The sequence below is a fragment of the Anopheles moucheti genome, chromosome 2, assembly GCF_943734755.1.
Source record: "Anopheles moucheti chromosome 2, idAnoMoucSN_F20_07, whole genome shotgun sequence".
Classification (NCBI taxonomy): Eukaryota; Metazoa; Arthropoda; class Insecta; order Diptera; family Culicidae; genus Anopheles; species Anopheles moucheti.
In genome coordinates this window covers 3,844,006-3,869,158 of record NC_069140.1, presented here as the reverse complement: position 1 = coordinate 3,869,158, position 25,153 = coordinate 3,844,006, and the positions used below count along the sequence as shown (strand labels likewise).

Sequence of the window (25,153 nt, the reverse complement as noted above, 5' to 3'; positions counted from 1 at the left end):
ACCCTTCACGGTCCCGATTCCTCGTCTGTCCACACTAACACCAGCTCCGGCGCAGGGAATCCCGCCACTAGAAGAGCCCACCGGAGTTACAAAAGGATGCAAAGGTGCAGTTGGTGCGTGCCCCGAAGTGCATCGACGAACGCTCGCAACCGACTGCAATCAATCCCTACAGCGGTAACAGCAGTAGCAGCAGCAAAGAAAAAAACCTGAAATCCAATGGAAATGACTCCCATCACGCACACACATAGCACACAGGGAGTTCCTGGTCTGAAATGGCCCGGTCCTGGTACCCCTCCGTTCGGCAATGCAGCAATGCTGTAGGGTCGGCGTAATCTCTCCCTCTTTACGGAAACACTTTATGGTGCGCCGTACACACCGCCACCGGCCATTATTTTCCGCGCCTGTCTTCCGCGGTGGCATGGGGCGGCAAAAGGAGGCAAAGGAAGGGATCACCACCACCACCACCACCACCGACACACCGAATCGATTGCCAGAGGGTTTTTCCCCAGGACTGGCCGCCGTTTGCAGATTTAACGTAATGGCAGTGTTGTTGCAGGATTTATAATTCCTGTTCCCTGTTTTCCACCCAGACGGGACGACGAGCTGTAGCAAGTTCCGGGCATTTGGTTCCGAGGACACACACACACACACACAGAGCTCCTGAACACGATGGGAGATGGGAGTTTGTGCATCCGGTGTCGTCGGTAGGCACCCCCCCGTTTTGAGTCCGCTCTGAGTTATTGGTTCGTTCGGCGAGACCGCTTCAAAGTTATTGTCCCGTGCTAACACTGGAAGACTCTTGAGGCTTTGGCAAAAACCCCGCATTTTCCGTAGCTGATACTGATCCTTGTATCCTAGCTGTGCCCGTCGTCTTCCACACTAGGAGGCCATTTCATTTAATTTGCATCCCTTGTGTCTTATCTGGCGCTTGTTGTTGTGAGTGTGCGGCCGACAGCAGGGGACGTATGCTGTAGTAACTACTCGTACCACCTGCGCTAGAGGTGGTAGCAAATCTTCATCTTTTGGGGTAGGTTGGTTGGTTGGTTCGCGATTTGAGCAGAACTCAAGGCGGTGGTTCCGTGCCACCGTGGCGTTGTTGACGGTCTCCCCCAAAAACGAATATCTTCCTGGGGCACCTTCAAACATGGGACCGTTATTTCATGTTATTGAAATCATCCACCGACGAGGGCCAGAGGGGGAGGACGACCTTCTGACGCCAGCAGCCTTTGTGGGTTGACAGAAAACCGTTGGGGACGCGCACACACACACCGTTTATTGTAGTCATGTTGTAGCTTCTTCAAACAATCTCCCCTCATTTCCAACGGCGACATGTACGGAGGGGCGAGACATCAAGTGGATAATAGCCAGCCAGGAAGCAGCCAGGAGTCCGTTCATCGACGCCAGCATCCCAATGCCAATGGGATACCTTTCATTTCGTCACGGTTCCGGACGACTTGTTTTCCTGCTTGTCGGTCTTCCATTCCCCGGTTTCCATCCCCTTCCCGCCGTGTCCCAACGCCAAAGGATTCGTCTCAAGAACGAGGGGACGGTGCCGGCACAAATTGTAACGCAATATTTGTGTTAATTCTGGTACCAAATTAATAATTTATTGCGCCAGTAGGAGCGCGTGTACGCAGGGAAGAAACATCCCCGAAAAAGGTGAACCGGTGTCACCAGCAACGAATTTCTTCGAATTGATGGAGTTGGATAGAAGTTGCCAAGTTCGGGTGCCACCGTCTAGCGGAAAAAGGGCCACACACTAACCGGGGTGGTTGGGATGTGTGTTTGTGCCTGTCCCCATCATGCTTGGTGGGTGTACGGTCGGCATGTTTTCACACCACCATTTGTTTGCTTGTTTGTCCTACTGACGTGTGCGCGAAGATGGAGATTGGAAAGGAAGCCGGCCGAACCGACTGGGGTGCGCGGGAAGAATGTTTGCATGAAATTTATAGCCTCCGACGAAAACTTTTCCCGCCAAATGATTGCACTCCACTTAGCACGCGGTCTCGGGTAAGACTGTGCGATACGGTTTTGCCCGTCGCCGCCGTTCGAACAGTTGGCCACATCCACATCCTCGGTTGTATCAGAGTAAGATAATATAAAACGAATTACTTTTGCTGCATCTTCTGCTTCGGGGTGATAAAGTGCGGTTCGGTTTTCTTTTTTTGTTGGTTACTCTGTGTATTGCCTTTCCCTTCTGACTTTATACACCGGCCAACGGTGATTAATGCAGCTTTGGGAGAGGGGGAGAACTCCAGCGAACTGTGAACGGTCTTGCTCTCTAACCACACGCAGGCAAATAGCTGCTAGGACACATGGATTGCACTACATTTTTTTCTACATTGACATCTCAACCTTCTCCTTCCGGGTAAATCCCGCACCATTCTGAGGACTCCTTCGGTGCCATTTCGCCTTGGTGACACCATCACAACCGATCGTAAGCGAATTACGTTTCGGATGTGCTAAAAACTTCTTAGAGGGTTTTTTTTGTAGGGCGGAGTAGTGTGTTGACACAAAATAATTGAAATCGTTTTTTTCTCCCTCTTCGCTCTTTCCTTCGGCAGCAAAACTTTAGAAATAGCTTTGTTTTCCGATTTTCCCTATTTTCCCTGCGAGTAACCTTTCCCTCGCTTCTTCCGTTGTACGTTGCGTTCGAATGGTTTGGAAACTTTGCGCCCTGCCTACACACGGCGTCTTAAGATTCGTATCCACACGACCCATTTTTTTGTGGTTCTTCAATAGTATTCCCACCGTCGGGGTGTTGCTCGCACCAGGAAAACGTTCGGCAGTGATTGTGATAAATATGACGCCGTATTTGTCTCACACGAAAGTTTGGAAATTACGCTGTCAGATTAAAATGTGCTGACGACAGTGGGTACAGCGTCCAATGACGCCGGACGCCCGCATGGTGTTGAGGATTATGATTGCTTATGCTACATTCACGATAAAATATTGATTTATTATCGTACCGAGTAGCAATGGACACACGCAGCGTGGAGAAATGATAGATAAGCATGTTTGCTTACAACTACTAGCACTAGCTTCAACTTCTAGTACTCCTTGGAGGGTTGGAACTGTTACTAGAGTCCTCCGATTCGGTCCATTCCCATGAGGAAGATTCAAGAAGACACTACGTGCCCTGTCCCTCAGGAATCATGCTATTGATGATCAACCCACAGGATCTTTGCATATCTAATCGACTGCACAATATTGAGGTTATAATACAACTTCTAGAGCTCGGCGTCGCCCACTTATTTTGGGAATCTTTCACAGAATTCTGGGCGAATTATTCTCTCGAACTTCGCTAAAGGGGGCTGAAACCATTGCTTATTAAAGATACAAGAACTAGACCTCTCCCAAATACTTTCAGTAACTAAAGATAATTCGGATATTGCTTCGGAATGTACAACTTCACTATTGACTGTTGTTAATGCTGACTTGATGCCCCAAGAAACTGTGAAGTTGTCGATGACTCCAAAGACTCGTCGGCCTGGTGGTGTTTTGGATGTAACGCCGGTCTTCACACGGCAGGACTGGTCCAAAATCCCAAACAGATCAATCCTCCGTACGAAGGACTGACTATGTGACATTTATCTGTAGCCTGTAAGTCAAAGAAAACCAGAAATGGCAAGCCTAGACCTCTTGAGGTTGTTGTCCCGACTAAGAGGAGATATGTAAATCGATGTTAGTAGTATCGTTGGTGGTAACAGAAGGACACCCCCGGGCTTTATAACTATTGAGAGTTGATAAAGAAATCTAGCTTAATTCCTGTCGACCACAACTAAGGTTGATCTGAAGTTGCGTCAGTGAAACTTTCTCAAATTATGATCCACATTGTTTTGAACAACCTTCGCATCGTTCTACAGTTCACTAAAGAAAAATAACAAACATGATAACAACATTTACCTAATGGAGCATAACCTCTTCACTTCAACTGCGATAGCAATGAAATGTCCGATCCGTAATCCGACAACCCGGATCAACATTCCTAAATGCCTAATCTTATCAATCTTGCATCACTGCCGAAAACTTCCGAGAATCTCATTTGCTCAACTCTCGACGCTCGCGTCTGCTGGAATGATCGTTTGAAATATGAAATCGATATTTATACAATCTTGCCTCATCCCCACAATCTTCATCTTCATGACGGACAGCTGCGGAGGAGAGAAGCGCCGGTAAGGAATTCTTTAACAATCCTTTACCTTTCCCTCACGAAATGGCATTTCGAACGTCCAACTGCGAATGATTTGCCAGCGAAAGTTGATTGTGTGTATTTGGTTTTTCATTTCCAAACCATTCCGGGACGTGCTAAAATTGAAGGTTGATTAAATTCTCTCTCTCTCTCTGTCTCTGCCTCCGTTTTACCATAATAGTAGCATAACTTGCTTACACGCCTGTGCAGTGTGTTATGAAGATTTACAATCATTCAAACAGGCAGTAACAGTATTTCCACACGATAGCATCTCCCCCCCCCTAAAGCACGGAGGGCATAATTGTAGAAGATTTAATTAAACACATAAATCAATTTTCGTGTTCGTTCGCCGCCCATCCAGCATCAACAATGGGCTCTAAAACAAAACATTCCCAGACTCCATTCCGCCGTGCCCAGTCGAAGTGCTGTGAATATCTCGATGACAGATAGATGGAGCCGGATGCTTCCGGTTCGATTGCTCATCGAGTGCTCATCCAACGGTCAAGCGACAAACAAAGCAAACAGCAGCAGCCCCACGTCCTCCTTTCTCATAATTTTCCAAACGTCCAAACGGGGGTGGGTCACGTTTACCGTGCCAGTTGGCAGAACTGAAACCTATGATTAATTAATTTTACACTTTGACCTCTTGCCTTTCCTCCCCCGAGTCGAGCGATGATTCGCCTTCGCCAAATGCAAAACCGATCGAATATCGCTACGTGCGTCCAACAACCGAGAACGTCTTTGTCGTCTTGGCTAAGGTTTCTGCCTTCGGTAAGCTAAGGCATCGTTGCGTATCCGTTTGCAAATTGTAAATGAAAAGTATCAATTCTCGTTACACAAATTCTTTCACCTGTGTCCCCGCCTGCCCGCCACACGCGCGTATGTGTCTGATCGAACCCGAACGCTAATGCAGGATACTATTACACAATCGCTTGATAAGGATTCCTGCTGCTTCCTGGGTAGGATCGGTCTAGTTACATCTGGGAACGGTCGGCCTGAGGAAAATTGGAAGGAAAATTACAAGAATAACTCCGGGGAAACAGGGAAACTTTTGCTCTTGGTCTTGGCAGTGCAGTTGTAGTGCGTGTGGCACTGTTGTCGAATGTTACATCTTTGATTCTAAATTAATTTTCCTCGACTTCCTTTCACCACAAGGGTGGCATTTCCTTCTGAAGACAGCACACGTATCTCGAGCGATAAATAAGCATTGGAGAGCATGTACTCCTGCTTCCGGGACGCCCATTTTGTAACGTAATTATGGAATATTAAAAATAATTTAAGAAGCTTGCTGAGGTTGCTTTATGTAAAGTTACTATTTACATAACTCATTAGGTGTTTAAGTAAGTGATGCACATTTTTCCCAACATTATGTTTCTACGACTATTCCTCAACTTTTTGGAAAATTATGTGTTTCAGAATAATAAAAATTCTCCTCTTTTCAGCCGAAGAATAAATCAAGATGGCTTTGATTAAAAAAAACGCTGTTATTGGTGTTCTTCTACATGGACCTCAACAAGTAATCCACCGAATGATGCCACGTTAGGACTATTCTCCAAAGCAAGATCCACTATTTTTCATGTGGCCAAGCGTTGTCGTAATGGAAAATTACTGACTCGTGTCTAGTCCTTCCAAGCGCATTAGCTGAGCTTAATACCTTTGCCATCTGATGATGGGTTGCCCATTCGGTAACAGCTCGTAATATATGATGCATCTGTCCCGCGAGCATCTCACCACGACTGGTCGTGAGTGAATATTTCGCTGTAATGTTCTTTGAATTCTCTCACTCTTAAATGCTAAATTAAGGATAGTGAATTTCCTGGCCCAAACGACGAACCTTAGTAGGCAAATATTTCTTCAGAAAAAGGGGTAGAAGTAATGCTTCTCGAAATGAGGTTTTAGACCCAATATGTTTAAAGGAATAATATATTGCCAAATAATACAAAAAAGCTCAATCCAAAGAGATAACAACACAAACACCCACCCTATTGTCCCGCTCTGTATCTCGATTGTTGTTTACCATTAAAATCACATCACCCCCGGAGCAATTATGTTCCACTTCCTGCCATTTTAAGTGTTATTGCTAATTCCTCGTCACATTCCCACACCGCACTTTGGATTTCAATTTAACTCCCGTTTTTTTTTGTGTGTGTCTTTCTCTTGTCCTTTTTTTTGGCGCAAATGTCATTCCCGTTGCAGGATTTGTCGTTGAAATCTGTGCCTTATCATCGGCGTGCGTGCCATTGGTGCCGTCGTCGCCATTCATTTGCCGGAGACGGTCCCACCGGGAGCAGCAACAGCGAGTAAACAGGAAGCAGCTGCCGGAAACGTACCAGCAGCAATCGGGCTCTAAAGAGGCACCAACCAAAGCATATACGACGTGGCCCGGATGGCGGTACGTAGCGGCGGCGAGAATGTAGAATGAACATTCCGGGACCGTTCTTCCTGCACCGAGAGCGCCTGCCGTCCGGTCCTGATGCCTACAGCCCCGGCCATTGCTAGCCCTTGCGGAAGGAGTAGTAGTAGTGGGGCAGCGTGGCAGCGGCGACAGCGAGTATGCAGATTACAGTTGGCCATCCGACCGGTTGCTGGAGCACCGGCAGAAACCGGTGGGCGCATGGGAGCACATCCGGAAAATTCCTCTACATAAATATTCTGCTCGTACTGCTGCTGCACAACGGTAGGTGGGAAACGGGGCCAGGGGTTGTGAATGGGATGGAACGGTAAAAGAGATAACCCACTCTTTCCCACTGGTACTCACTCCGGTGCCCGGGTGCCGTATTGTTCTACTCGTAATTTAAAACTTTGCAAAGGGACAGAACGAGCGTTGGAGCGGTCGTCCGGGTGGTGGCGTTCCACGCGGATGGATACACACAGAGAGAGAGAGCGAGAGTGCAAAAAAAACGCAATCCAGAACCCCCCTTGCAAGCCACGAACGTGGACAGAAAAACGGGGCCATATAGTTTTGATTTATCACACACCGACCCATCCAGCCAGCGCCACGTAGAATTATATCCCGTCCATGTCCATGGATGGATGGTGTCAGATGGGAATGTATTGCCTGTCCCTCAAGACCACTCTTGGGGAGGAAAAAAAACCGAAGCACGCACTCACAAATTGGAGAGCCTTGTCCCTATTTAAACAACCCCCTCCTGCCTTTATTTATGGCCGACTGATGGTCTTTACCGCTTCGCTTTTTGTGTTCTCACTGTGGGGTTTCACCAAACAAAACGCCACCTTTTTTAACCTTCTTTTGTTTGTTCTGCAGCTCTTTTTGTTGGTGGACTGCGCAAAGGCAAGCTGGTACTGCCCAGCTCCTACACCGCGCTCGGGGACGATCTGGACGTGCAGCTGCATGCCGATCCGCTGGAGCTGGTCACGGTGGACCGGCTGAGGTTGGAAATATCGCGCCACCTGCCGGGATCGGGCGGAATCGTAGCGACCACGCTGGACATCCGTGTGGACGTGAACCACAACGTGACACAGATCAAGGTACCATGCTATCACTTCCTGCACGGTGGCCATTACGAGCTGGCTGTGCTGGAGGAGAACGCAAGCCATACCCGGTTGGGCCAGGTGATGGACGAGCGATTGCGACAACCGCTGGACGTTAGTTGGCCCTCGGTACGATTGGCCATCGCACCGAACCGCACGGACACCTACCCGGAACAGAAGATCCAAGGCATGCTGGAATTCCCGGACGTTCGCTGTCAACTTCCCGCCCACGGCGTGGATGAGCTTGATCTGCCCGAGCTGTGGCTGGAACTGTTCTACTGCGGCAAGTCGGTAGACTCCTGCAGTCACGGCAACAACTCTCAACCCTTCTCCAGAGCCCAAGTCCTCTATACGGAACAGGTCCGCGGACTACCCCGCAACAGAGTGATCGATTTTCGGTGCGATCTCTTCGGGCTTGCAGGGTTCTACGGGTTGCATCTGAAATCGCGAACCGGCGAGCAGGAGGACGCAACAATGGCGCCACTGTTGCAAGTCCGTGCCCTACTGCAAGCCGACTGGAGCAAGCAGTACGTTTTCACCGTGCACACGAGAAGCATTTTCCCCTGTGATCCACACGGTTCGGGTATACGGGTATTGTTCCAATATCCGGCCTGCATCCTGAACCAAGCTGACCGGGTACGGGTGTACGCTAAGCTGCGGGCGGATGTCCTCTCGCTGGCCCCACCAACTTCGCTGCATTATATAGCGGAGCAGCGTGTCACCAAGGGGCAACACTCGCTGTACTTTGAGTGTGATCTGTTCTACGAGAAGTTCGTCGAGTACTGCTTCGTGTACGTCAGCCAGGCAATATCGGGCGCGGTCGCGGACATACGGATGGACTGCGTACCAACGCTTCCGGTGTCGGGTAAGTTATAAAACCCCCAGTGGGAAATTATTACCCATGCCGGGATTACCGGGGTAACTCCCTCCCTTAATGTACATACACCGCCGGAAGGAAAAATGACGTTAATATTATGATGATGATGATGGCGCGGGCTTTGAGCAAGGTGGATTATGTTCCACATCAGGTCCGTTTTCGTTGATCCAAAATTAAATTTTAATCGAACACTTTGCTCACTGGCCACCATTTGGGTGACGCTGTCGAAAATGAGTGATGGGTGAATTAATCTAATTTTGATTGAATCGTTACCCAACCCGGCCGGCGGTTACACTTGTTCCTCTTGTTGTGTGTTTTTTTTTGTATTCTCTACCGCATTTTTTGGTTATTAACATCTCTTCCTTCTCCATTGTTTCAATGCTGTTTGGTTTTCCCTTTTCCCTTTGGGGTTATTTAATAGCTTCCGATTCCGGTGGATGGGGACCCTGGAGCAACTGGACGCACTGCTCGACAACATGCCGCGGTGGCATAAGAAATCGCTATCGATTTTGTGACTCGCCCCCACCACGGTACGGTGCAAAGTTTTGCGAGGTAAGTTGACCAGACGATCGGTTTGTTTCGCACCGTTAAAAACTTTATCCCTTCGAAAGTTCCCGGCAGTTGGAGCAAGGTACACCAGCTGCAGGTATTGATTTTCTCACTTAAGTTGTGGGTCTGCGCCCCTGGTAGCATGCAACATGTTTTAGACGCTGGCGACCGTTGGCGGCGGGCATTATAATTCTTGCCTTACCAAACCCACCCACACACACACACACCTTCGGTACCGCCACTGCAACACGTGTAACGATAATTCAAGGTACGGTGGCGTACTTCCAACGAACACTGCAAGCATTTAATTTCCTCCCGGCAACGTACGTCTAGCTTGGATTCCGGGCTCCCGCTAATGGATACCGCCACGGTTCGATACCTCCTCCTGCGTGTGTAAGTGTAAACGGGGAGCGGTCATAAAATGGATTCCAGTAAAGTTGGAATTACTTTAGCGAGCCCGAGAATTCTTTGACGAGTGGGAACCAACAACACGGGGTGCAGCTAGCAAATATGGCCAGAACTTTACTTGGGTGGTTTTTGTTTTCATTTTGGACGGAATAAAAATAGCTTCAATTTGGTTTGAAGCTTTCTAACATCGGCTAAGTACTCACACCGTGTGCATGGCTTGTAATCCGTTCGTCGAAATGTAATCAACGTGCTGAATGCTCTTACCCTCACACGAACCGTACCAGACTTGCGTGTGGTGTCGGTTGTTCTAGACGAAAGCAAAAACGCGCCGAAGGGAATGTAGCTCCATAAACTTCAGGTGTCTGGACACTCAACGGCGTGCACAATATGTGGCAATCGAGTCCTGTCGGTACGGTTCCGGTTTTTTTTTGCGTGTTAACAGTTTTTTGAACGTAAACAAGCACCAGACACTGCGATCCCGATGAAAATGGTATCACCATGGATGGGATGAAGTTATTTGCCCGATGGGAATACCACTTGGATACAGTGCAATTTAATCGATACACCATCGACTCGCGTTGCCATGGAGATCCTTATAAATGTTTTCCAATGGTTGTATCCGCGCTTCCTGGGCAAACAGTTTCATTCCATTCGCAGTTAGATTCTGTCCAAATTTGCAGTTACTGCTACAATGCCGAAGGAAAAGAAGCCGAAAAAGCCTAAAAAGGCTGTCCCGGAGATACAACCCGTCGATGGGTTAAGTGCTGTAGATCGTCAGTTCTACGAAATTACCATCAACGACCTCAACCAAAAGCTGGCCCGTCTGCGGACCCACAATGTGAAGATTGAAGAGCGCAATGAAGAGCTTGAAAGTCGACTGAAGCAAATCGAGGAGGACCGTGCCGATGTGACGGCGTATCTCGACCGGACGCTGCAGGAAAAGGTGGGCACCATCGTGGAACTCGAGGATAAACTAAGCGAGCTGTCGAAGGTGCGTGATCAGGAGAATGAAGAGTGCCGCAAGCAGATTAATACCCTCGATGGGAAATATAAGGCCATGCACGAACAGCTCACGTCCGAGATAAAGCTGCTGACCGGCAAGCTCAACTCCATGGAGGAGTTCCGACTGCAGCGGGACGAGCTTATGGCCAAGTTCGATGCCCAGGACAGTGAGTTGAAGGAGCAGAACAAGCGCCACAAGTCGACACTGTACGAGATGGAGCGCAAGGTCATACTGGATAAGGACCGGTTGCGAAAGGATGTCGAGAACAAGCTGCTGCAGCTGTCCACCGAGTTTACCAAGTCGTCCGAAATTCGGGTAGCCGCACACACGCAACGACTGGTGCGGGAAAACATTGCCCTGAACAACGAGATGGACCGCATGATCTACACGCAGGAGCGAATGCAGAAGCAATTCACCGAACTGCGCAAGCAAAACACGGAGCTGCGGAACCAGGCCGAGATAGACTTTGTGGAGAAGCAGCGACTGATGCAGACTTGCCAGGAGCGGCTGGAATCGATCAAGCAGCTGACGGATCAGTTCGAGACCGTGCTGCAAAAGAACGGAGAGTTGAACGCTTTCCGACTGCGGGCTGATGAGCTGGAGAATGAAAACAAAACCACCCGGAAGGACTACAACCAGCTGCGGCAGAAGGTGCGCGTGCTGGAGCAATACGTCCATTACATCAACACCGATCGGCAAGGGTTGCGTTCCGAGTCCGACCACCATCGGCGGGAGTTTGAACGCATCTCGGACATTCTGAAGACAGTGCGCTACACCGTACGGTCCGCATTCAAGGGTGAAGAGGAGGATTCCGATCTGCCCTACCAGGAGATCAAGCGAAAGCGTCTAATCGCCGACCTGCTCAACACGCTGAACGAGCTGGAGATGCAATCCAAGGCGGACCAATCGGTCGAAACCATTGTCGCCTCGCTAACGGACGTGTACGATCAGGGCGATCTGGGCGTTATTCCGCGGGAGTCCATGGACACTATCCTGAAGAAAACGCAGGGATGTGAGGAAGTGAGTGAGTCGGCCATTATCAGCTCCAGCGCAACAGCCTCCTCCGTGGGGGAGGGAGACAAGATGGATGGCGCTAGCAAATCTACGCTCCTCGGAGCAAGTGAGGACGAAGCGGCCATTATTGATGTTGTCAGTGGCTCGAGACTAGTGTTTGTGGGATCGAACGAATCTCTCGAGGAAGAGGAAGAAGGCGAAGGGGCAAGCGAGGAGGAACCTGAGGGCGAAGAAAATGACGAGGAAAAGAAGAAAGATCAGGAACAACATGAAGAGGACGATGGGGATTTTGGAGATGACGAGGCAAGCCAGCAACTTCAAGGTTCGGCGATGGACGGTGGCGATCCGGATAAGGACGGCATTATTGTTGACGCTCCGGAGTCGATTGAAGACGAAACGATCGAGTTCGCTGGTTCCAAGAGTGATTCGGATTGAGAATAAAGAGAAGATATTTGGGAAACGTTTTGGCAATGGCACAGAAATCGTTGGGTTTAATTCTCCTTCAAGATGACGCTCCTGATGTACTTGTCGTCTTATGCGAATAAGTTTTGCGCCTCTTTCTTCCAGGGTCCATCGGTGCAGACGGAACGTTGCGGGTTGGACACGTCCGGAGATTCTTGGGAGTGTATGTTCAGCCCCGCAATCGGTGGCATCAACCTGCCACTGGAGATCGAAGACGTTAATACGGAGATCGGACCAGGATGTCGATGTGGCTGCGTGATTCATCTGGGGATGGTGAAACCGAAACGGTTGCTTGGGTCGTCCTCACACCAGACTTGCGTGTGGTGTCGGTTGTTCTAGACGAAAGCAAAAACGCGCCGAAGGGAATGTAGCTCCATAAACTTCAGGTGTCTGGACACTCAACGGCGTGCACAATATGTGGCAATCGAGTCCTGTCGGTACGGTTCCGGTTTTTTTTTGCGTGTTAACAGTTTTTTGAACGTAAACAAGCACCAGACACTGCGATCCCGATGAAAATGGTATCACCATGGATGGGATGAAGTTATTTGCCCGATGGGAATACCACTTGGATACAGTGCAATTTAATCGATACACCATCGACTCGCGTTGCCATGGAGATCCTTATAAATGTTTTCCAATGGTTGTATCCGCGCTTCCTGGGCAAACAGTTTCATTCCATTCGCAGTTAGATTCTGTCCAAATTTGCAGTTACTGCTACAATGCCGAAGGAAAAGAAGCCGAAAAAGCCTAAAAAGGCTGTCCCGGAGATACAACCCGTCGATGGGTTAAGTGCTGTAGATCGTCAGTTCTACGAAATTACCATCAACGACCTCAACCAAAAGCTGGCCCGTCTGCGGACCCACAATGTGAAGATTGAAGAGCGCAATGAAGAGCTTGAAAGTCGACTGAAGCAAATCGAGGAGGACCGTGCCGATGTGACGGCGTATCTCGACCGGACGCTGCAGGAAAAGGTGGGCACCATCGTGGAACTCGAGGATAAACTAAGCGAGCTGTCGAAGGTGCGTGATCAGGAGAATGAAGAGTGCCGCAAGCAGATTAATACCCTCGATGGGAAATATAAGGCCATGCACGAACAGCTCACGTCCGAGATAAAGCTGCTGACCGGCAAGCTCAACTCCATGGAGGAGTTCCGACTGCAGCGGGACGAGCTTATGGCCAAGTTCGATGCCCAGGACAGTGAGTTGAAGGAGCAGAACAAGCGCCACAAGTCGACACTGTACGAGATGGAGCGCAAGGTCATACTGGATAAGGACCGGTTGCGAAAGGATGTCGAGAACAAGCTGCTGCAGCTGTCCACCGAGTTTACCAAGTCGTCCGAAATTCGGGTAGCCGCACACACGCAACGACTGGTGCGGGAAAACATTGCCCTGAACAACGAGATGGACCGCATGATCTACACGCAGGAGCGAATGCAGAAGCAATTCACCGAACTGCGCAAGCAAAACACGGAGCTGCGGAACCAGGCCGAGATAGACTTTGTGGAGAAGCAGCGACTGATGCAGACTTGCCAGGAGCGGCTGGAATCGATCAAGCAGCTGACGGATCAGTTCGAGACCGTGCTGCAAAAGAACGGAGAGTTGAACGCTTTCCGACTGCGGGCTGATGAGCTGGAGAATGAAAACAAAACCACCCGGAAGGACTACAACCAGCTGCGGCAGAAGGTGCGCGTGCTGGAGCAATACGTCCATTACATCAACACCGATCGGCAAGGGTTGCGTTCCGAGTCCGACCACCATCGGCGGGAGTTTGAACGCATCTCGGACATTCTGAAGACAGTGCGCTACACCGTACGGTCCGCATTCAAGGGTGAAGAGGAGGATTCCGATCTGCCCTACCAGGAGATCAAGCGAAAGCGTCTAATCGCCGACCTGCTCAACACGCTGAACGAGCTGGAGATGCAATCCAAGGCGGACCAATCGGTCGAAACCATTGTCGCCTCGCTAACGGACGTGTACGATCAGGGCGATCTGGGCGTTATTCCGCGGGAGTCCATGGACACTATCCTGAAGAAAACGCAGGGATGTGAGGAAGTGAGTGAGTCGGCCATTATCAGCTCCAGCGCAACAGCCTCCTCCGTGGGGGAGGGAGACAAGATGGATGGCGCTAGCAAATCTACGCTCCTCGGAGCAAGTGAGGACGAAGCGGCCATTATTGATGTTGTCAGTGGCTCGAGACTAGTGTTTGTGGGATCGAACGAATCTCTCGAGGAAGATGAAGAAGGCGAAGGGGCAAGCGAGGAGGAACCTGAGGGCGAAGAAAATGACGAGGAAAAGAAGAAAGATCAGGAACAACATGAAGAGGACGATGGGGATTTTGGAGATGACGAGGCAAGCCAGCAACTTCAAGGTTCGGCGATGGACGGTGGCGATCCGGATAAGGACGGCATTATTGTTGACGCTCCGGAGTCGATTGAAGACGAAACGATCGAGTTCGCTGGTTCCAAGAGTGATTCGGATTGAGAATAAAGAGAAGATATTTGGGAAACGTTTTGGCAATGGCACAGAAATCGTTGGGTTTAATTCTCCTTCAAGATGACGCTCCTGATGTACTTGTCGTCTTATGCGAATAAGTTTTGCGCCTCTTTCTTCCAGGGTCCATCGGTGCAGACGGAACGTTGCGGGTTGGACACGTCCGGAGATTCTTGGGAGTGTATGTTCAGCCCCGCAATCGGTGGCATCAACCTGCCACTGGAGATCGAAGACGTTAATACGGAGATCGGACCAGGATGTCGATGTGGCTGCGTGATTCATCTGGGGATGGTGAAACCGAAACGGTTGCTTGGGTCGTCCTCACACAGCTGCCCGGACCGAAGTCTGTGGCTGATAAAGGGAGATGACGGTTGCCGCGTGCGCATGTCGATCGATTTCCAAAAATTTCCCTGCGATGGCCAGTGGCTCAAGATACGGGATGGTGATTCGGTCGCCGACGAGCTTTTGCTGCAGTTTGGCGCTGACAGGGCAGTTGAAACCTCCAGTGCAATGGCGGAAGCGACTGGCAACATGCTGTTGGTGGAGTTTTTCTCGCGCAAAACTGACCAGTACGATGAGGCATGTAATGCGGGATTTTTGGGTCAGGCGGAACAAATCAGTAAGCCTCAAGAGAACTTATCTTTCGATCGGGTTCGATTTTGTTAACCGACTTTTTTTCTTCTTTGTAACAGAATTAGCACACACAGCACTTCAACCCACGGAAAATAGTACTTCGATGGCGAGTAAGGTGATAATGCCGATTGTGGCTGGATTGCAGAGTTATGCAAGCTTTACGATAGCACACGTTTGTGCCATAGTGTTTATTTGTTTCATCGTTTTCGTGAGCTTCCTCCTCGTGGTGCAGTACATCTTCCGGTATCGGAAGTACGAGCTGGCCACAAGCCGGATGGAGGCAGCCGATTCGCCAGCTCATACACTGTTCGGTTCGAGCCAATCGATCGAACAGGGCGCTCCGATTCAACCCCGCTCGCGAGCGGTCTCCACAACGACCCTCATATCGGAAATTGTGTCCTACGTAAAGTTGCGTCCACGGGTGACGACCTCCATTCGGCACGAGCGCTTCCGGGAGAGCGTGGAGTACGCACTTGAGTCCACGAATAGTCGCTCGGATGCAGCCGTTCGGTCGGATGGAAGTTCGGAAATCATCATGGAGCTGCAGGATCGAAGTGCAACAGATGTCGAAGATCGGGAACACCACGGGGAGGGTGATGAAGAAACTCCGCTTCAAAGTCTGAATGATCTCAACATTCCGAACGAGCGCTCTTCCGTGACTCCCAAGGAACGTCTATCTCCACCAAGCAAGGAGGTGCAAGAATCGGACGATGAACGATCTACAACGGTCAGTTCTGCCTACTCATCTCTAAACCGTGAGAAAACCCCGCTCGTAGGTGTGAGATCCAACAAGTCTGGCGTGGAGATGCTGAGAAGTAAGCGACTGAATGCGCAACTGTCTAAGATAAAGTTTTACTCTATTGGGTCGGTTACACCAGATTGAATTGTTAAATTGAATCTCTCTTTCCTTTCCCAGCAGGTGATCAACTGGTTAAGAGTGCTACTTGTCTGATGACTACATCGAGTACCAGTACAGCGACCCTAACCAATGTCAGTCCCTCGGATGTTGTAAGTCTGCGCTATCACATTGCTGTCCTGTTATCATATCGGAATAACTTTATGCCACACTTTTAGGAATGTTGCTCACCGCCAGAATTAGGCATCCGAAGTCCCTTGGCAAGGCGCAACACCGGCACCTCCATACGGACGCGGAACGCCAAGGAAAGCAAGGAGAAACGCAACCTTCAGAAACTGTTGGCAGGTTCGGACTACTCTCTCGGGGCACCCTCCGAACAGGACATGGAGCTGGACTACTATGACTACAATGTGATTAATGCGGGTGCAGCTCCTGGTTCATATCTCGGGATGGATCCAGCATTTCTCGTGTGGATACCACCGCTAGACGATGGTTCGGACGAGGACGCGAAACATCCCCCGGCAGCCCACGTTTCCGACGACGATGACGAGCTGACTGAACTTGCGAATCGTACAGCTCGCGACGATCGGATGGGTGTCGTCGATTCGCGCTGTGATAGTATTACGCCGAGCGAAGAACTCATCCGGCAGCTGGCAGAGCAGAAGCGAAACGATTACGTGATCGTATCGAACAGCATCTCCAAGAGTGACATCTGTTCCGAAAGTGACGGTGCATCGACGGACGGGAAGGTGCCGTTGGAACGGCGAAGAAGAAAATTGCACGAGTTGATACTGGTGCGCCGGAATGGTGGCAATAGTGGCAATAGCGGGCGCAGTGGTGATCCCGGTGATACCGGATCCGGCACGTCCGTACGCAAAAGCTCCTCGGACGAATCAACGGAGGAAAGGGAGAAGGAAACGTCCTTCACGAAGTCACCGGTAGACAACAAACAGATCAGTGATTTCTACGAAATGGCCGATATCGCGTTTGCGGATGATGAGGCCGATGAAGAGGAGGAGGAGGAGGAGGAGGAGGAGGAAGACAATGAAGGCGAAGTTCCGACGGGAGGCTTTTGTGTAGATCGTCCAAAGGGAGGAACGATTCTGCTGTCAGCGGCAGGTAGTGTGAAACAGGAGCCAAACAGATTAGGGAACGAATCGAACAAGTATAAACATGCAGTGGCCGACGCACTGCACCGAGAGGGCGATAAGATGATTCAGTAGCAGTAATCAGCACCAATGTTGAACATGCGTACGGATTGAGACGCGTTCACGTTAGCTCCTCATGTACAGGACGACCAAAATCCCATTCAATTACACACATATAAACACACCGGAATTACAAAAGTACAACCTGTATCCCACAGTCATATCGATCGGAATTGACGATAGTAAAAGATCACACAAGATCACAAAGCTATAGAAGAAAACTTAAACCTGCCCAACACATTTCATCCATTCTAGTCAAGCAGGTTTGCTATCCAACATGGACACAACTCATATGTATATCTGTATAGTGATAAAACCGAGACATCCTGTAGTTTTGTGGCAGCAGTTTGAATCCGACCTCAATTCCCCCAATCCCTCAAGCTTTGGACGCATCCAACCCTTTTACCTTCAATTGCTGTTAGTATTCCCCGTAAATCGATCCCCCAAAATCGTGTAGTGACACTGTGTACTGAGAGACTGATCAAGGTGTATATAAGTAGGGTTTAGTAACGATATACGGATCTGTTTCGACTAATCGAACCATCTTGTAGTGGCTGTTTGATGGCTTTACACGTTGACGAGGGCCCTTTCCCCAGTACCATAGAGATTAGCTTTAGTGCATTTTAGCAATGCAATCGAACGTTCTATATACTGGTTCGAAACGAAACGTGAAACGAGCGATAGAGAGAACTTATTTAATCACAAAATTTGAAAAGATTTCGAACTTTTCCGCAAACCTAAAAGCTTACTTTCGATGCGCTTAATTCGACTCTATATATACGCTCTAGGATAAAAATATACGTATATGTATGGATGTAGGTGTATCTATATTGCCTCTTTTCCGTTGCTTTTTGGTATCATGATAGTGCATTATTATTAGCTTAGTATTTGCCAGTTTTGCGCGGAGGGGAAAAGGGCGCATGTTTCGTTTGGCAAAGAATAAATGAAACAAGCAAACAAGGAAAATCAACAAAACTTTGGGAATCAATCAAAAACCTAAACTATATGGTCTATGTGCAAAAAGGAAAACCAAAACACTAGCAAAAAGAAATCACGTTGCGTTATTCGTTATCAATGTAAGGGAAAATTTCTCGTTTGGCATTTTTTTGTAACGATACAAGAGTAATAAAGAGGAAGAGGCATACAAAACAAATCTATTTTCTTTCCTTTGCTTCTACTGATGCTCCGTAATGTGCAACTTTATCACTTATACTGACAAAAAAAAACTCCGTTTTATTAACCTTAAAAATTACGTGTATATGTAGACAAAGGGTTTGTGTTTTCATGGTTTTGTGGTTATAGCAAATCACTTCTAACTTTATCAAATGAAGTTCTCCTTATATGCAGCACGAAAAGCAATTACGTTGTTTGATGTTTTGTGTTAAAAAGATAATAAATTAAATGCAATTCCTTTGTTCTCTGCTGTTTTTCCTTTTTTTTTTAGCCACTGCCTTTCGCATGCACTTTTTCCTTTCTCTGGTTCCGGTGTTTGTTAGTTTCTTACTCGAATTTGTAGCTATTAGCGGCAAAAAAGGGAACAAACTGTGTTGCGAGAAGGTGAAAAATCATTGACCAAAACGGTCTTAAAAGAAGGAAAATGAAACAATACAGTAGCAGTAAAAACAACGACCAGACTTAGCATCCCACTTGCATCATGTTGCATTAACTTTTCGAAAATACTAAGCCGAAACTAGGGCAGCAATACGTTGCGTTACTAACACAATTAATAATTCAACAACTACAACGGATAAGGAATAGAAACACAAACAGAAGTACACACACTCAAAAACACTGTTCTTGGTTTACCACTACGGCAAGGTTAGTCAATGCGTGGACTCACGCTTCCAGAGCAGAAAACCGCATAAAAAAGATGAAAATAAATACGAAGTGTATGCACAACACTATGACAAAATGGGGGACAGGTTCTCGCTTCCTCCTTCCTTACTCTTGAATCTTTGATCATCCTTAGGAAAGTGAAACAGTGACCCCTTTTGGCTTATGCAACATTCTCAATGTTCCAAACCTTTGTGTTACAGTCCTGACCGGTCGAGATTAGTGTTTCGTTATCCAGCCACACCAGACCCGTAATTTGCGACTGTGGATGGGCATCTAAATTGCAAGTTGTGATCGTATTAAACTTAGGCGAATGCGAATAATTGAATTGTAATACTTACTCTTGATGATCGTGTGCTTAGCCGGGCTGTTTACGAACCAAATGATGATGGTCGTATCGAGGGAACCACTGGCGACAAGTTCCGAATTTGGCGAGAATGCTACACAGTTGACACGTGCATTATGGAAGCCCCATTCCTTGTTGTGAGCAGGCTGCAAACAATCACAAAGCGTTATTAAAACCATCATTGATTATTACATCGATTTTCTCTCCCCTACCTTATACTCAGCCACACTGTAAAGAATCACCTTTCTGTTAGCATCGCAGGCCACCAACAGCTTGTTGTCGGGCGAATAGCGCACATCCGTCACCGGTCCCAGATGTTCCAAGTCCAGTTTATGCGTCAACTGACCGCCGCTCAGTGCGTACACGTGCACCTTACTATCATCACCACCTACAGCCACATCCATCGTCTCCGGGTTAATGCTAACGCTACTCGACTCGTAGCTTATCGGCAACGATGACACCTTCCGGTTGTCCTGCAGCACAGTAATGTCCTTCACGCACCCAACCACAACCGTATTGCCCTCCTTCAGAATGTCCATACCACGCGGTTGACAGGCGAGCTTAGCATCCACACCCGTGTACGTATTACCCTCGACGCTGATCTGCTTGATCGAATCATCAATTCCGGCGGTGTACACAAAGTCACCGGCCGCCCTTATATCGTTGATCTGATTACCGTGGCCAACACCCGCCACACGGTCATTCGTACCACTGCCCGAATTCCAGTTCGTGACCGCACCGTCATGGCTGCCCGTATAGATCGTGCTACGATCGTCACTTAGCGTCAGCACCGTGATCGGTTTGTTGTGACCTTTAACGACACGCAACGGTTTGGTGGGATTGTTCACATCGAGGTAGTTGATAAAACCGGACAGTGACACCGACAGGACGTGGTTTCCTTGCCACAAACAGGACACCTGCTGATCGTCTACCGTGTTGCCCATGGGAAACTCACTAACGAGGGTGCGCGTTTCGACGTCCCACAGCTTGCAGGACTTGTCACCGGAACAGGTAAGCAGCTGCGTACCGTCCGGTTTCCAGGCCACTCCATACACACCGCCACTGTGGGCCGGGGAGCCAACCTCACCAACCAGTTCCGAGGTTGTACCGTCGTAGATGAACACCTTGCCATCGAACCCGGCGGAAGCAAACAGATGCCCGCTTGGAGAGTACTTGACCGCCTGCACAAATCGGGTGTGATCTTGCTTCGTCATCTTGAACTTGAACGGTGGTCCCTCAAACACCCCGATCGTGTTATCTTCGCTCCCGGTAATGATTCGGAATGGACGAGCCGGTCGAAAGTCGCACGAATTAATCGGTTTCGACTGGCCGGAAATCTCACCCACTGAGGTACCCGTTTCCGCCATAAACACGTGCCCGAAACGTTCCCGCCCTTCGCCCACAATCACGATCCGCTGGCTGTCCGGTGACCAGGAAATGTCCTTAATAGGACCACCGATCGGTTGGAACTCATTCTTCAGTATGTGCTCCTTGTTCACCGTATCCCAGATGCGAATTTTACCCGACTGATCGCCGGACGCAATGTAAAACCCGCTCGGCGAATACTTGGCCACATTTACCGCGCACGAGTGTTCCGTGTAGATGTCGGCAATTTCCGGATTCTAAAAAAATATAAACAATCGAATATAACTGTCACTTCATTGGATTTCCGTTACTCTCGTTACCATGACGATACTTACATCGATGTTGCGAATAATCACAGAATGTCCATTGGTGTAGAGGAAGTTCTTGCCCTTCGGATCTCCTCCCAGCACGATCGGTTGGCCACGCTGTGTTCGGGGCAATGTCGCATAAATAAACTCTACAACGCGTGGAAAAAAGAGAAACGAGAAATGGGCGCGAGTGAATCATGTGTGGACTTAATGCCGTGGATTGTTTCAATCGTGTTAACAAGATTGCTTCGGTGCGCGCTATGCTTCGATGCACACCATGAATGACCCAAGGGAGTGGTCTAGTGCGATAGATAGAAACGCGTCTCAATATCCTATCTCCGTTTCCATAGACACCATTGTAAGAGTTTCTTAACGGTGCAATAAAAGACTCTGTGTACGAAATGTAGACCAAAACATACCCCTAAAACGCACCACCCTAGACACCCGTAGAATATATTGTTTTTACAATCAATCATAAAATCATTGTAAACAGTGTTTTAAGCGCATTTCAGTTGCATCCCGATTTTATTCCGGGTGTTACTGCATTCTGTTGCAACCACTGGCGTACGAGTGGGAGTTTTATTTTTAAACCTTAACACACACGTTTCACGGTGTCCCTTTTTTGCATCGAAAACACCGGCATATCGGGAAATGGGTGGAAAACTACCATTAGCAAGCACTTTTTCCCTAAATAAATCGGGCAAGCAAAAAAACGGTTGCTTGTGCATAAAAATGTCGAGTTCATTGCCGTCTCCCTGTGTGACGAGCGATTACGATACATCATTGCTGCGATTAGTCATCGCTTCCGCAAGCCGATAAGCTAGCGTAAGGGAAAAGCTTTGATGGGTCGTGTAAATTACTGGGAGTTGGGGGGACGCGAATGGAAGTTGCCATTTTGCAATTCGGTTAAATGACCTTTTTCCCCTATTTAGTATGATCGATAGTACAATATCTAGAAGATAGGGTGGATGGTGGACACATTCCCGTAAAAGGCGAAACGGAACACGTCCGTCCGCCCTGTATCCGGCAGGTTTGCGACTGTGTCCGCAGAACAACACAATTTCCTTATTTGGTAACATTTTTTCCCGGCACATCGGTCGGTACGCCGCCGTTCCAAAAAAACCTGCCCTGGGTGGGGAGTTTAGTTCGATGGTTCCAAATTAACGCACAATCGCACACTCACTGCACAACATTTAATATTATTGATATGGTTAGTACTCACTATTTGAATAGGCCATGCTGTTTAAAAAATGGGAATACGTTCCAGCTAGAGATCGCGAATTTGTTGCACACGGAGAAATTAGTTGTTGTTGGCACAAATAGCACACACGCACAATACGTCAAAGCGCAAGAAAGAGCAACAACAGGAAGAAGCTCTCCGGCTGTCAAACTTCGGGTGTCGAGGTGCTAAAGAGCAGTTTACACACGCTTAGAACAAGTGTGCTTTATGTCTACTTTCTTTTCAGTGCGATTTTATCAATATAAATCGTATTTCCCTGGACGTTGGCTGTTAATAATGGTAAAACGTTAAAAGTTCACTTTATTTCGTTCGATTTCCCTTATTCGGAGTAGTTATTCTTTTGTGACTACCACTTTAAACTGTTACCATCCCGCCTTTATAAACGATTTCACACGATTTGATAAGATAACAAATACCAGTTATCGGGCTACCTTTACGTTATTCAAACACGACTCACACCGCACCTTTTCCAACTTAAAAAAAACGTAACCATCACATTTATTGATCGAAGCCTTACCTATCCAGCCCGGGGCTAAGTTCCCAAATTAAAATCTATATGCTAGCGAATGTTTTTGCTGCCATACTTCTTGTTCTTGGCGTCACGTTCTACTTAGTTGATTCCTGCCCTTTTCTTGATTACCAAACTTACTTTAACCCGGACACGCAGTCCTTGCTGCAGGGGAATAGCCCGGATAGATTTTTGTACCGATCCTGTCGTGTGACCGACTATCAAACTCACCCAAAAGCTGATGATGGATCGAAAGAATGCTAAGCAACCATATCATACCGGAGCTCGCACGTAGATTTGCCACCGTCGCGTGTACTTCCAGTAAAAGCTAGAACACTAAACCTACTCGTCTAAAATGATACAGAATGTTAGAGCAGCTCCTACTCCTAATGACAGAATGTTTCGTAAACGTTGGCCCCAAGCGTTCGAAGCTTTTCCGAGTGTAGAAAATGCACAATCATGGACGACATCAGGTCCGTCTCGCCTGGTAGCGAAGGTACCAACCCGTTGCTGACCATTCCGCCGTTTGCCGGTAGGGTCACCTTATTTGCGAGCCCATTCACAATCGGTATCAGCTTAGCGAGAGAAATTGTTATTCCATTGATGTTGGCGATACTTTCCACGTTCAGGTTAGAATTGGAATTTTTGTTCGGACCACTGGTGCCGGACGTCATGTAGTATTCGGCCAGTTTATCCATAACCTTCGAAAAGCCTATGCTTATGTTCGCTAGACCCACTTGTGTGGATTCCATACTCTCCAATACGTCTAACGTTTCCTGGAACATACTGTTGAGTGCACCGTCAACGCTGGCCAGCGTGACACCGGGATTCGGCAAGGTGTACGAAGCCATGTTTTCGATCGGGTTTCCTTTCTCGTTGTTCAACGCCATTTCGATCGACCAGAGCAGCGTTTCCGTGTCGGCTAATGTGAGCTGCTGCTTTAATTTGTATCGCTGCATCACGGTGGCCACGTTCGGGCGGATAACTTCGATCAGACGTACGATACCATCTCGCATAAAGTGCTGTATCAGGGAAAGATACGCCGTCTGCACTTCGAGCGTTTTCGATTGCTGCTGGCCACTCTCCTCCTCTACGGCAGCTTTGTACAAGTAACCCCCGAGGATGTTGATCTGCACCCTCAACGTTACGGCCAGCATCGATGCTCCGTAGACGACCGTTATGAGCCGCGTGAAGGCAACGATTCGAAGTTCTTCCCAAAGCTCCAGCTTGTTGTCCGGATTGGAACGCAGCTTTGCCAGTATATCGTCCGTTTGGAGATTTTGAACTATTTTGTCCGACAAGCTTGGCGCTATCCCCAGAATCGTTTGATTGCACGTACGATCAGTGCACTCGTAATGCTGCATGCGTTTTAATTTCTCACCAATTTCCTTCGCGTGTCGTTCTTGAAGCTCCCGCAGCTTGTACTGTAACCATTTCAGCAGGAACACGCTACCACCAATTACCACGCCGGTGGTGATGAATTTCCTCCGGTGTCGGTAGAGAAAATCCTTAATCCTCGACAACATACTGCTCCTGTAAAACCACACACCGTGTAAACATACAGCGTAATACGATGATAAGGCATGAAATAGCGGTGATAATCTTACCCGTTTTCACTGTTTGGCCGTCGGGGCGATTTCCGTTCCAAAGGTCAAATGGCAAAAGATCACGCAACTAATCGAAAAGTCGATTTTTTTAGGGAAAGAAGTTGCGGAAAAGGTTCTTGCGCTTTCAAAATACAATATTCTTTTCTTCTATGTTTGTTTTCTTTGCCAATGGCAGAAGGCAGCTGTCAGTTGGAAGAGCTGCAGGGTTCGTATACCATCCGAAACGGTAATGAAACGGCGATTAATGATTTTAATTCCGATTATAAAATAATTCAACTTTCCTTCTTAAAATCCATTAACTGTTTAAAATGATGATATAAAGTTGTATTCTATGTGAAAGGAAATCGGTAATCCATAATCTCGACCCGTTGTAGCTACCTAGCCCTGTAAATTGAACCGGTTCAAATGAACGCCGCGAAAAGAAGCGGTTCTTTTGAATCGCGTGATTTTTAAACATCAGTTTTCCGTTGTGAAAATGGTGTCTTTCAATAAATATTTAAATGCTGCTCTTGAGTATGCCCAAAACGTTGTTTTATTTTCCAAGTTGAAAATCTTATACGCGGTCAAAAAAGTGTTTATTTTACCACTTTCGTCAATCTTCAATGTTCCCTTTGAAATGTGCAACAATCTAGTAAAATGTACGATTTTTTTTTTGACGCACTATTTAGCAATGAAACTAAAGAACTTTTGTTTGCAACAAGAATGTAAAACCGTATGATTTATGAAATACATACCCTCTGCATTCATTTTTCATACGAGTGAG

At 48.1% G+C, this 25,153-nt stretch overlaps 5 protein-coding genes across 5 annotated transcripts; 3 read left to right on the top strand and 2 right to left on the bottom strand.

Moving 5' to 3' along the window:
• Nucleotides 1-6,657: 6,657 nt before the first annotated feature.
• Nucleotides 6,658-18,330, top strand: LOC128310478 (uncharacterized). Its single transcript, XM_053047124.1, has 7 exons — nucleotides 6,658-6,869; nucleotides 7,458-8,549; nucleotides 8,983-9,113; nucleotides 14,610-15,105; nucleotides 15,179-15,934; nucleotides 16,036-16,127; nucleotides 16,194-18,330. Exons 1-7 carry the CDS (start codon nucleotides 6,746-6,748, stop codon nucleotides 17,196-17,198), a joined length of 3,696 nt encoding a protein of 1,231 aa, XP_052903084.1. The 5' UTR covers nucleotides 6,658-6,745; the 3' UTR covers nucleotides 17,199-18,330.
• Nucleotides 10,210-11,970, top strand: LOC128310479 (cilia- and flagella-associated protein 157). The gene has a single exon (XM_053047125.1). It carries the CDS (start codon nucleotides 10,210-10,212, stop codon nucleotides 11,968-11,970), a length of 1,761 nt encoding a protein of 586 aa, XP_052903085.1.
• LOC128310480 (cilia- and flagella-associated protein 157-like) lies at nucleotides 12,717-14,477 on the top strand. Its single transcript, XM_053047126.1, has one exon. The coding sequence runs from the start codon at nucleotides 12,717-12,719 to the stop codon at nucleotides 14,475-14,477; it is 1,761 nt and encodes a 586-aa protein (XP_052903086.1).
• A 66-nt stretch (nucleotides 18,331-18,396) lies between the features above and the next one.
• Nucleotides 18,397-22,366, bottom strand: LOC128310027 (actin-interacting protein 1). The gene is made up of 5 exons (XM_053046559.1): nucleotides 22,258-22,366; nucleotides 21,063-21,184; nucleotides 19,575-20,984; nucleotides 19,358-19,508; nucleotides 18,397-19,292 (listed from the first exon to the last, which is right to left on the bottom strand). Exons 1-5 carry the CDS (start codon nucleotides 22,271-22,273, stop codon nucleotides 19,180-19,182), a joined length of 1,812 nt encoding a protein of 603 aa, XP_052902519.1. The 5' UTR covers nucleotides 22,274-22,366; the 3' UTR covers nucleotides 18,397-19,179.
• A 222-nt stretch (nucleotides 22,367-22,588) lies between these two features.
• LOC128297009 (peroxisomal biogenesis factor 3) lies at nucleotides 22,589-24,522 on the bottom strand. The gene is made up of 2 exons (XM_053032558.1): nucleotides 24,391-24,522; nucleotides 22,589-24,316 (listed from the first exon to the last, which is right to left on the bottom strand). The coding sequence occupies exon 2, from the start codon at nucleotides 24,307-24,309 to the stop codon at nucleotides 23,170-23,172; it is 1,140 nt and encodes a 379-aa protein (XP_052888518.1). The 5' UTR covers nucleotides 24,310-24,316; nucleotides 24,391-24,522; the 3' UTR covers nucleotides 22,589-23,169.
• Between the last annotated feature and the right edge of the window lie 631 nt (nucleotides 24,523-25,153).

Coding starts and splice junctions, on each gene's coding strand:
- LOC128310479 (XM_053047125.1), top strand. CDS start 10,210: ATGCCGAAGGAAAAGAAGCCGAAAAAGCCTAAAAAGGCTGTCCCGGAG.
- LOC128310027 (XM_053046559.1), bottom strand. Junction 20,985..21,062: donor TGATTATTCGCAACATCGAT/GTAAGTATCGTC, acceptor ATATTTTTTTAG/AATCCGGAAATTGCCGACAT. Junction 19,293..19,357: donor TAAGCACACGATCATCAAGA/GTAAGTATTACA, acceptor CTTGCAATTTAG/ATGCCCATCCACAGTCGCAA.
- LOC128297009 (XM_053032558.1), bottom strand. CDS start 24,309: ATGTTGTCGAGGATTAAGGATTTTCTCTACCGACACCGGAGGAAATTC.
- LOC128310478 (XM_053047124.1), top strand. CDS start 6,746: ATGCAGATTACAGTTGGCCATCCGACCGGTTGCTGGAGCACCGGCAGA. Junction 8,550..8,982: donor ACCAACGCTTCCGGTGTCGG/GTAAGTTATAAA, acceptor GTTATTTAATAG/CTTCCGATTCCGGTGGATGG. Junction 9,114..14,609: donor ACGGTGCAAAGTTTTGCGAG/GTAAGTTGACCA, acceptor TCTTTCTTCCAG/GGTCCATCGGTGCAGACGGA.
- LOC128310480 (XM_053047126.1), top strand. CDS start 12,717: ATGCCGAAGGAAAAGAAGCCGAAAAAGCCTAAAAAGGCTGTCCCGGAG.